This window comes from Alosa pseudoharengus, unplaced genomic scaffold, assembly GCF_046254945.1.
Source record: "Alosa pseudoharengus isolate Yale_2024_CS ecotype anadromous, Long Island Sound unplaced genomic scaffold, YU_APseudo_1.1 YU_APseudo_1.1_scf_4, whole genome shotgun sequence".
Lineage (NCBI taxonomy): Eukaryota > Metazoa > Chordata > Actinopteri > Clupeiformes > Clupeidae > Alosa > Alosa pseudoharengus.
The window spans coordinates 9,321,176-9,333,877 of NW_027468774.1; the positions used below are offsets into that span (position 1 = coordinate 9,321,176).

General features: G+C 40.1%; 1 protein-coding gene across 1 annotated transcript in view; it reads left to right on the top strand.

Moving 5' to 3' along the window:
* The first annotated feature begins 3,441 nt into the window (after positions 1–3,441).
* The window catches only part of LOC143102295 (uncharacterized), a 25,293-nt gene continuing 16,032 nt past the window's right edge, over positions 3,442–12,702 (top strand). Inside the window, exons 1-3 of the mRNA XM_076265789.1 lie at positions 3,442–3,517; positions 12,023–12,325; positions 12,600–12,702. The exon at positions 12,600–12,702 is cut by the window's right edge and continues 197 nt beyond it. Coding sequence (XP_076121904.1) covers positions 3,442–3,517; positions 12,023–12,325; positions 12,600–12,702 — 482 coding nt within the window. The remainder of the gene's footprint in view (positions 3,518–12,022; positions 12,326–12,599) is intronic.

Sequence of the window (12,702 nt, forward strand, 5' to 3'; positions counted from 1 at the left end):
AAAACTCTACACACAAGGAAAACCTTTCACCCAATCAGCAAAACATTGTAGTTCTCTTGCAAAAGCTAACACACCTTGCTTAACTCTTCACACCTTCGTAAAAAATTATGTTTTCATATCAAACAGTAAACACAAGCCATCACAATAGTAAGCACACAATGTGCCAACTACACACTGATGGTCTGAATAAAAAACACATCTGGCTTTTGCTTTCTCTGTGCACAAGGTAGACTATGTCAGTTTGAGGTCATACTTTTGTCATAGTTCTGTAAACATACAGGGATCCAAACTTCAAGTATTGGTATTTACAGTTTTTTTCAACTGTTTACACACTAAATCTTTGCTTGTCACACAATTTTCTAAACATGTCCTCCAAACATCATAACCCGACACCAAATCTGCAAAACCATACACTAATTTTCAGTGTTGACTCAGTTTTCAATTGACTAAAACACATTTTGCAAAACACCACACACAATGTTCTACCTAACACACAAAAATCTAACAGGAAGTAACTTGATTTCGTTCTTCAAACACAACCCATCAAAATGCCACACTAAATCACCAGTGCTTCACTCTTTCTCTTTACATGTGCAAACACTCTTTACTTTACTGAACACCATCCAATCATTGCCATAGGTCTATGAATAGATATACTCTAGGTATAGACCCTTTCAATCTGCTCCTAGAGGATTTCCGGTTGAAATATTCAGAACCAATGCAGATACTTTGAAAATAGAGAAAATACAGTAATCGGACTTTAGCTTACAGTAATGTTCTACAAAAAAGTTGACTTTATGTAAAAATTGTCTTTTTACTCTATTTTTGTTTGTCCCCATGTTACAGTACCATTAGCTCAATAAATTTTTCTGTGCCTCCAGAAATGCCTTAGGAATGTTTACTGTAGAATTGTTTGTTTCTGCAGTTGAAAGGGTCTATAGGCCTATGAATACATACTGTACACAACCCCCCCCCCCTCCCACACACACACACACTTGTCTTTAGAAAAAAACAAAATCAGTGTTTTCAAAACTCCATGTACATCTGGTGGTCACTGTATTCTTCTTTGCTTTTTTTCTTGTTTGCTGTAAAATACTGTATTCACAACAGCAAATTATTTGGGAAAAATCACTATTTTTGGTTTCAATATTGCTTGCATTTTTACTGTGTATTTCAACTTCTCTTTGTTACTGTATTCACACACATCAAAACAAACACAAGTGTGTTTTTCCAAGTCAAAACACAAAATAGCAATTTCACTGAGACAAAACAAATCAGTCTACATCGGTCGTCTCTCTCAAAATTCTGTCTACATCACATGCAATGTCCTAGTCCAAGGCACCGGGAAAAATATATTCTGGAATGACATATCCAGGCCTGACATGACAATATCCCCACATGTAGACTGTTTTTTTTGTCTGTAAAAGGGCTATTTCTTTCTCTTCTCACTCTTCCTGCTCACTCCATTGTACCCATTGTACATTACCTGTGGCTTATTTATAGTGCTTAGGCTGATTGCAAAGTGAACTAATTATCTAAAGAAGTTTTCACATGAGAAACTGTGCCAGAGAGTTGGCAAAATAGTGTAAATAATAGCCATACATGTGTATGATTTGCCAGGAGTGTGTTGATCATTTGGAAATTGAGTGTAAAGCAGTGAGTTGTGTTTACAGTTCCGTAAAAAGAGTGCTGTGCAGTACAGTTGTGCAAAGTGTGTGTTACAAAATTGCAAACTGAGTGCAAAGCAGTGTTTGTGCTTTTAGTTTTGCGAACTCAGTGAGTGGTTTTGCTATAAGTATTAATAGTTTTAGAAATTGTGCTATAAGAATCACAGTTGTGTTTAAGCATTCAGAAAAAAACTGTAACGCATCTTGGTGAGTTAATGAGCTTGTTGAATGTTGGAGCCTGCGATGTTCAGCTGATAGTGTCGGGTCAGTCAATGATCCACCGCTATCTAGAGGCCAAGATAGACAGAGAGAGAGTGAGTGAGAGTGAGAGAGCGAGAGAGAGAGAGAGAGAGAAAGTCAGAGAGAGTGAGTGAAAGGTGTGGCAAATGGCAACAATCTCTTTTTTCTTATTTTTCTCTTTGTCCTCTCTTTCTCTGTTTTTCTCTTCCCTCTCATCTCTCACTCTTTCCTTTCATCATTCTCTCTCCCTCTTATCCTCTCTCTCTTTTTTACCCCTCACTGTTCCTCTCCTTCTCTTCTTCTTCTCTGTCCCTTTCTCTCTCTCTCTCTCTCCCTGTCTTTCTGTGTGTGTGGGTGTGTGTGTGTGTACGGGGGTAAGTGAGCGCGTGTGTATGTGTGTGTGTACAGTTCCTGTGCGCAGTCTGAAAGGCTGCTTGTGTGTGCGGTGTGTGTAGTGACAGCACACAGGATCTCTGGCCCTGGGCCCCGGCTCTGAGCTTCATCACTATACAGCGTGAATGTAAAGTAGCCTTAAACCACTGGAGCCTAGCCAGGGTGCATTTTAAGTGTCCTAATTGTGTCTTCTGCCCTCTCCCACCCTCTCCCCTCTCTCTGTCCCTCTTTCCACTCCCTCTCTCTCTCTCTCTCTGTCCCTCTTTCCACTCCCTCTCTCTCTCTCTCTCTCTCTCTGTTCCTCTCGTTCTACTCTCTCTCTCTATCTTTCACTCTTTCTTTCTTTAGCTGACACCCTCATTCAGCTCAGCCCTCCATCCTTCTTTCCATCTCCCTCTCTCTTTCTCCCTCTCTACCTCCTCCTCTCTCTCTCTCTCTCCCTCTTTCCCTCCCTCCTGCTCCGTCCCTCTTCTCTTTATTGACCCAGGAAGGCCAAAGGACCCCCAGTATTTATATTGACCCCAATGAGTCGCTTATCATTCCCAGATCGGAGTGGCCTCAGCCACGCCTCCGTCCTAGCCTATATAAGAAATCATTTGAACGAGGGAACAATCACAGAGAGAAAGAGAGAGAAGGAGAGAGAGAGAAAGTAAGAAGCAGGGATGACAAGGAACTGTGAAGTACAGACAGGTTGAAAGACAATGAAGTTTAAAGTCCTCTTCTATTTTTGTCTGCTGGGCTGTATAACGCCAGGTGAGTACTGGCCCATAACTTTGGCAATAATAAACACACACACACACTCACACACACACACACACACACACACACACACACACACACTCACACACATTGTGTGTGTGATTGTGTGTGAATGTTTTGGACCTTGTTCGGCTGATCGATTATCTGCATTGAGTGTTCATCAGCAGAGTGTGTGTTTGTGGGTTTGGCTTGGGGCACAAGGTGCCAATTCTCCCAACACCTGGGCTGTTCATTTGTCATTTGTAACAGATTGTCACCCACAGTTGCCCTGGAGTATGTGCACAAATGTGTTTAAATGTACAGATTGTCACCCAGAGTTGCCCTAGACTATGTGCACAAATGTGTTTAAATGTGCAAAACATTAGCTGAGCAAGAACGCCCAATGTCATTTTGTGTTATACTGCATGCTGTTCTGGTGACATCTTTAAAATTCGACTTCGACCTCTGCTACCAGATTGGTAAACTCTTATCGAGGAGTGTACTGGATAATTAATTAGAATCTGAATCAAAGTTTTCAGCTGATGGCCGTTTTCACAGTGAATCACTTATGTTTACTTATGGTTCAGACACACACACACACACACACACACACACACACACACACACACACTTATGTGTACTTATGGTTCAGAGGCACATTTCAGTCAGTATATGCAGCTGACTCTTCTATTTGGTCTGAAGTGTTACAACATTATCCATCTATAAAGAAACGTTAAAGTCATTTTTCTCAGTTTCACATCTATAAAGAAACTTTAAAGTCATTTTTCTCAGTTTCACACTCTAGCGAGTTAAGGTCTTTTGCCTTTGCAGGGCAGTATATAATTTAGACAATCTGAGTTGTTTCTATTCAGTCAGACGATCTGAGCTGTTCCTGTTCATTCATACAATCTAATCTCTTCCTGTTCATTCATACAATCTAAACTCTTCCTATTCATTCATATAATCTAAACTGTTCATATTCATTTCTGTGTGACTGCGAGCTTATGCTTAACACATAATGCAAAAATGTGTAGTCTGCCACAACATTGTGTTCTATCTGTGGTATATGATGTTGTAATATTGTGTTTTATATTAGACAATGTTCAACATGCTTATCACACAACTCATTACTACCCAAATGACACAATGTTTATTCAGTATGATGTACTTACTTAAGTAATGTATAATAGAAATGCACAAGTATCATATCACCAATTATTTGAAATGCACATAAGTATGCATAGGATGATATATGTCATAAGTATCACTGGGAAATGGCCACACACACACACACATTTCAGACAGATAGCCAGTCAGATTTTAGACATTTTTAGACATTTCATTTCAATAGTGCTTTAGTCAATAGCTGTGGTGACATTCTGATCAACTTGTGTTTTTAGTTTTTGAGTCGATGATTAGTTTCTTATAAACAAAGTCGTCAACACTTGGATAGCCCGCCCACAGAGACGTAACAGACCATCTGATCATCAGATTCAGGATCTAAAATTGTTGTTGATCAATTGCTGAACATCCCCTTAAGCAAATCCAACTCCTAACCTTAACCTCAACCATAAACTGTAGTGTGTAGTGTGTAAGAGTGTCAACAGATAGTTTGAGGATAATCTGAGCATCTACAGTCTGTGGGCAGACTACCCGAGTACAGTATGAGTATAAAGCCTTATATACAGTATAATCGATAATCTCCAGCCTTATGTATGATCGATAATCTCCAGCCTTATGTATGATCGATAATCTCCAGTCTAATGTATGATCGATAATCTCCAGTCTTATGCTATGCATGATCGATAATCTCCATCTTTATGTATGATCGATAATCTCCAGCTTTATGTATGATCGATAATCAGCCTTATGTATGATCGATAATCTCCAGTTTTATGCTCGATAATCTCCAGCTTTATGCTATGTATGATTGATAATCTCCAGCCTTATGATATACATGATCGATAATCTCCAGCCTTATGTATGATCGATAATCAAAGCAACTTATGTATGATCGATAGTCTCCAGCCTTATGTATGATCGATAATCTCCAGCCTTATGCTATGCATGATCGATAATCACCTGAAATGAAATCACAGTGTTGGTTGCTTATCTTGGTGGGATTAAAGAGTTGCTTTGATTCTTTGCGTATCGATCCATCAATCCCTTGACGGCTCCCTCCCTCTTTCCGTAAAATATAGAAGCTTTATTGCAGACACAGGTCCATATCACACACACACATAATACATAGTATAAAAAGGAGATACAAAATACATAGAAAATCACATATTAGCCTATAGGACATACAGGCATTTGCGCCAATGCCTTCTTAACCTAGAAGTGAATCTGTAGCAGCTTTTTAGAGGGCTGACTAGGGCTTCAATGATTTGGTTCTCTGACTTGTCCAGGCGGCACATAAAGCTAAACATCAATTGTCTTAAGAGTGCCTCACAGGTAGGCATTCTAGTGGACACAAATAATTGGCTGGCACTGTGCCACCTAGGGACACGAAGCAGCAACCTCATTGCATCATTGTATGCTACCTTAAGCCTCTGCATACTTTTCTTCTTATAGTTAGACCACAATTGAGCAGTATATAACAGGGAGCACTTCACAGAGTCAGAGCACATAGAAAACTTCCTTATAAGCATGTTAGCTTGAGAATAAATGTTACAGCGCTGTCGGTATAGGTCTTCTTCTAGGTCATCGGTCCAATCATCAGATATGACATGGCCTAGGTATTTAACAGAGCCGGACAGTAACAGAGTACATTTACTTGAGTACAGTACTTGAGTACAATTTTGAGGGATCTGTACTTTACTCGAGTATCATTTTTGGGGAGTACTCATGACTTTACTCAAGTACATTTGAGAGGCAAATATTGTACTCTTTACTCCACTACATTTCTATCCATAACCGTGAGTACCCGTTACTTCTTCTAAAAAAAAGGAAAAAAGAAAAATCTCGGAAACCCTCAATTTGTTGTTTTCCTCTCAAACGTGATTGGATTGTGCAGGCGCCACTGATTGGGACAGCCTATCAGCAATCACCTTCATCTTTCCGCCAAAGTCAACTCCATGGTCAGATTTAGATAAGAGACGAAACCATAGACGAAATAATGGATGAAGGACGCAGCAGGTCCATCCCGGGAATGTGCCAACCTGTGGCCCCACCTCGCCAGACTATTTCAATTTTCTGAACAAGTTAATGGTAGTTTTCGCTTCAAGTGTTTCAATTACAAAATAGTATTTTGTATTTGAAATACGTATTTTAAATACATGTATTAGAAATACTGCCCATCCCTGGCAACATGGTAAAAAGATGAAAATTACTTGATTTTACTTTCAATTCCTTTTACATTCTCCAAGGTATTTACATTAACATTTTTCATAACTCCATGTAGGACATTTCTGTACATAAATGTAAGCACTGTGGCAGTAGTAATGCAATATTTAGAAAATGTAGGCTACTCTTGTACTCTTGATACTCAAGTACTTTTAAAAACAAGTACTTCAGTACTTTTACTTAAATAGACATCTGACTGTTGTACTTTTACTTGTACTTGAATAAAATTTAGCAAAGGGTATCTGTACTTTTACTCAAGTAATGAAGCTGTGTACTCTGTCTGCCTCTGGTATTTAATCTCCTCACACACATCAAGAGGGCTGTCTGACAAATAGAAGGTCGGGAAAGTTGATTTCCTGTCCTCAGCACATCTAACTATCATTATATGGCTTTTCTTAGCATTAAACGTTACGTCATGGTCAATGCCATATGGACAGAGCAAGACCAGGTCATCTGCATACATGACATGAGTAACAATAGTGTTGCCCACAAGACAACCTGTATTTAACCTATTTAACTGATTTGATAAGTCATCCATGTAAACATTAAATAGAATAGGTGACAAAATTCCTCCTTGCCGCACTCCGTTACTGACACCGAATGGAGCAGATACAACATTGTCCCATTTAACCTGGAATGTCTGATGAGCGTACCAAAACACCAAAATTCTCACTAAAAAAATGGGAGCACCTCTTTCCAACAGTTTTACAAACAATTTTTCATGATTAATTCGATCAAATGCTTTTGATGCATCAATAAAACATAGAAATACAGATGAATTCAGGCTAGTGTACCTTGACACAATCTCTTTACGAGCGTAGATACACATGTCAGTTCCATGCTTCCTTTTAAACCCAGACTGATTTTTCATTAGTGAGAACATACATTTCTAGTTTCGTTAAAAGTATTCTCTCCAGTACTTTAGACAAGATACTGGCTAACGCAATAAGTCGATAATTGTCAATACTGTTAAGCTTGCCGGCCTTGTCTTTCAGCACAGGCACTAGCAATACAGACAAGATGGCATTAGGCAGGACACCATGAACCAGGCACCCATTAAAACACATGGAAAGCAAAGGACAGAGCTTTTGGCCTGCATATTTTAGATGCTCTGCCGTGATGCCGTCCAAACCACAAGCTTTGTTGTTATCCAACATATCAATGGCAGACGGTAGGGGTGTTTTATTGTTATTCATTACTTTAACCTCTTTCCAGAAGTCAGTAAGGTTATTGTTCTGTAGCTTTCTGGCAAGCGAGTCAGCTCTCATTGTGTTTTCATTTTTCTTAATAAAACAAAGTGCATACTTAAATTTAGCATTTGTGCGTTTTTTCATATCCAACAATACCCCATGTCTAGGCCTACCTGCCTCAGACCAGAGTATGAAGGCCTCTCTTGCCTCAGCGTACTGCTCAGCTACAAACTCATTCCACCCAGGTCTAATGTTGGGTACCTTACATTTACTTTTACACACAGGTTCACTAGAAGAAATGAGACATTTCACAATATCATCATACATGGCACAGAGTTTTTCAGCATGTTGCATGTCCTTACAATTCATATCTGAGCACATAAGGGCCACTTGAGGCAGTGCAATATTATTTAAAAGAATTTTCCCTTCTCTTGAAGCTGTCCATCCTCGGTTCTGCCCCCTCTTTGAAGTGCCCGTCCTTCACAAACACTTAACACATCACACAAAGGACACAGCACAGCTTTCTGGAAATTTCTACTGCCCTGCCTGCCTGCCTGGCAAACAAATATTTATTGTCCTGGTTGTTGATTAAGCTAATCAAAGACTCTTCAATGGGTCTATTGAGAGCACACACACACACACAGACACACACTCTGGGCAATGGAGAGACCACCTGGGGCTGACCTGGGCTCCTGGGAACCCACACACACTTTCTGGAAATTTCCACATTTCCTGTCCCACTGATGGATGCACTATGGATACTATTACATAAGAATTGCTCAAGTTATTGTGTGATGTGGGTGCATGTGTGTGTGTGTGTGTGTGTGTGTGTGTGTGTGATGCGTTTGTGTGTGCATGTTGTGCGTGTGTGTGTGTTTGTGACATGCCTGTGTGTGTGTGTGTGTGTGTGTGTTTGTGTGTGTGTGTGTGTGACGTGTGTGTGTGTATGTGTGTGTGCGCTTGTGTGAGACGTGCGTGTGTGTATGTGTGAGAGAGAGAGAGACGTCTCTGTGTGTTAGTGTGTCTGTGACGTGTCTGTGTGTGTGAGTGTGTTTGTGTGTGTGTGAGGGTCATATGAGATGTGTGTGTTAGTGTGTGTGTGTGTATGCATGCATGTGACGCATCTCTTTATGTGACGTGTGTGTACAGTAAGCAACAGAATTAGCCTGAGTTAAGCGCTTAGTGTTGTGTTGTGTTATTGTCTCTCATCTGTTTGCTTGTGAGTAACAACATTCCTCACTTGACAGTTGAACTCTTGATCAGTGTTAGGGTGTAAATCTGTGCGCTGGCATTAGGGAATCAGAAGGCATGTTTAGTCTAATGACTGAGAACACACACACACACATACCCTGGCATTAGAGAATCAGAAAGCATGTTTAATCTAATGATTGAGAACACACACACACACATACCCTGGCATTAGAGAATCAGAAAGCATGTTTAATCTAATGACTGAGAATGGAAGATTGACATCCCTACAGTGTGTTGTCCATCGCCTCTGAGTTTACACCATATCAGCACTTCTTCTTCACTGGGGACTATTGTGCCTGTTGCCACTGTAGAAGTCAGTTACAAGCTACACACACACTCACACTAATCCTGAATACACAAAGCATGCTGGTGACGCAGTGTTTGAAACTATTCTCAGTCTGGTCTTTGGCCCTTTGGGTCGTCTACGACATTAGTGCAGCAGCACTGCCTGACTACCTGTGGAGTTACATTTGACCCAAGCTGTAGTAGATTCCAAAATTTCTGTTGTCTCAGATACTCGCGTGCACACCCACACACACACCCACACACACACGCACGCACACACACATGCACACATTCACACACATTGTGTTGTTTCCGATAACTGCGGCATTCCACCCAAACTCATTTCCATATCCAGGTCAAAGTCCTGATGGCTCCTTGTTCCTGATGGTGTCATGAGATATAACTTGTAACCCTGGCTACTGTAGCATGTTGTAGCTCAAGTCCTGAGAGTTGTTGAGTAGTCTGTAGCATGTTGTAACTGAAGAAGATCAGAGAAGAAAACAGACAAGAAACTTATTACAGTTTTTCTCGATCGTTTTGATACCTTTGTCAACTCTGACATCAAGTTCTCAAAACAGTTAACACCCGTATCTGAACAAAAGCACTCTGGACAAAATGACTCATTTTGCTTGCAAAAGGCTGTTACTCTCTCAAAACACTTACAACATGCAGCAAAATGAGCATTTTTGCTATGTCTGTTTCATTACTTTCTATTTTTTCTGGTATCTGGTAAATGTGAAAAGACCAAATGTACTGAATAAAAAAATAATGTATTCATTCCTCCCAAGATGTAACTGTCATTGACATGTAAGACATACAGCAAACACCTAGCAATACTGTAAATTTCATTGAAGTACAACTTTCATTGAAATAGACCTACAGTAAACACCTTTTGTACTGTTTTCTCCACCAAATAGCCAATACAGTACTTTGTCTAAATGTGCATTAGATCTATACTTGCAAATAGCAACACAGAACAGACATATATGTATAATGAATGATTGCTGATTGAAGAATTGTGCAAAGGAGTTTCACACAGGTGTATCAGAGATTCAGACTTATGCAAGGAATCTATACCACCTGTGAAAATATGTTTTCCTTTTGTTTAGCATGGGAAAACCAATAGTGTTTGGGGCTTTTGAATGACACCTGCTGTGTTAACTGTTTTGCAAAAGGGTGTGAGAAATGTGTGAACCCAATGAAAATGTGTGAACACATTCGCAAGAGATGACTTTTGCTGTGCAAAGAAAGTAGTCATAAAGACCAAGTGGGTTCTAGTTTACTAGAACCCACTTTACTAGCAGGTAAAAGCAATCGAGAAAAACTGTAATCACTTGCCTTGTAATTTAGGAGAACTAGTTACTGTAAACTTAGAACAGTTAAACTTAGAACAGTTTCCCTGTTTTAAGTTTACTAAGATAAAAACATTACATGTTTATAGATAAAAACATTACATGTTTTGAAGGTATTTACGCTTCTGAACTGAAAATGTCCCTGGATTTGGTCTCAGAAATCTGGTCACCTTATTCTAAATGTACACCTAATCTGGTCACCTTATTCTAAATGTACACTCTCTGATTTTAGATCATGATTGTGCAAAAAGCAATTCTTAAATTAGTTTGTCTTTCCATATTGTGTGGGAAAGATCTTTTACAGTAAGAGCTACTGTTTTGCTAAATATGATCCGGTTGTAGCACAATGATAACACTATAATTGTAACTTAGTCATTGTGCCAGAGCTATGCATCCAGACATCCACACAACCCAAATCCAGAGCTGGACAGTAACGGAGTACATTTACTTGAGTACAGTACTTGAGTACAATTTTGAGGGATCTGTACTTTATCATTTTTGGGGAGTACTCATGACTTTACTCAAGTACATTTGAGAGGCAAATATTGTACTCTTTACTCCACTACATTTCTATCCATAACCGTGAGTACCCGTTACTTCTTCTAAAAAAAAGAAAAATCTCGGAAATTTGTTGTTTCCCTCTCAAACGTGATTGGATTGTGCGGGCGTCACTGATTGGGACAGCCTATCAGCAATCACCTTCAGCTTTCCGCCAATGCCCGCCATGGTCAAATTTAGATAAGAGATGAAACCATGGACGAAAAAATGGATGAAGACGCAGCAGGTCCATCCCGGGAATGTGTCAACCTGTGGCCACACCTTGCCAGACTATTTACATTTTCTGAACAAGTTAATGGTAGTTTTAGCTTCAAGTGTTTCAATTACAAAATAGTATTTTGTATTTGAAATACGTATTTTAAATACATGTATTATAAATACTGCCCATCCCTGGCAACATGGTAAAAAGATGAAAATGACTTGATTTTACTTTCAATTTCTTTTACATTCTCCAAGGTATTAACATTAAATATTTTCATAACTCCATGTAGGTTGTTTCTGTAAATGTAAGCACTGTGGCAGTAGTAATGCAATATTTAGAAAATGTAGGCTACTCTTGTACTCTTGATACTCAAGTACTTTTAAAAACAAGTACTTCAGTACTTTTACTTAAGTAGACATCTGACTGTTGTACTTTTACTTGTACTTGAGTAAAATTTAGCAAAGGGTATCTGTACTTTTACTCAAGTAATGAAGCTGTGTACTCTGTCCGCCTCTGCCCAAATCTTAACTTTGAATGGACATGATATTTTATGACTCTTTTGACTACTTCATTAAAATAGTCATTTAAAAGAATGTTGTTGATTCAATTCAATATTGTTTTCAATATTGTGCTCCTTGTTGAGGTCCATCTGATGCGAGTGCTTCTGTGCTCCTTGTTGAGGTCCATCTGATGCGAGTGCTTCTGTGCTCCTTGTTGAGGTCCATCTGATGCGAGTGCTTCTGTGCTCCTTGTTGAGGTCCATCTGATGCGAGTGCTTCTGTGCTCCTTGTCTCCTTCCAGCTGCCTCTGTGGTTCTGGTAGACCCAGGCTCCTCCGCGGACCTGCCCTGTTCTACAACCCTGCCTGAGGGGATCGTCCCGGGCCTGTTGGAGGTCACGTGGCGTTGGAACCACTCTGTTGTGGCCTCTAATGTGGAGAACCGTACGGAACCAGGCTACTTTATGAACGTCTCACAAATCCTCAACGGCTCCTTTCCCCTGATGCTGCGCAATGCCAGCCTTGGCCTGCAGGGGCAGTATGAGTGCCATGTGCTCTATAATAGCACTCAGATTCATATCAGTAACGTGGCCTTAGTCATCATGGGTAAGTGCTAGCTCCAATTACACTGCAGTCAGTTACAACTTTTCATTCACTTGGTCATTACATCATTCACTTCACTCACTCACTCACTCACTTATTAATTTTCCCATGTGTGCCAAGAGAGATAAGATCCTGTGATCTCAGAATCAGATATGACTGACTCTCACTCTCTCTCCCCTCCTTCTCTCTCTCTTTCCTTCTCTCTCTCGCCTCCTCTCTCTCTTTCCTTCTATCTCTCCCCTCCTTCTCTCTCTTTCCTTCTATCTCTCTCCTCCAGTTCCTCCCTCTCTCTCCGTCCTGTCCTCCGTTCTGTACCTTGGGAAGGAAAGCGTTCTTCAGTGTGAGGCGACAGGTTTCAGCCCTCCTCAGATCTTCTTCCG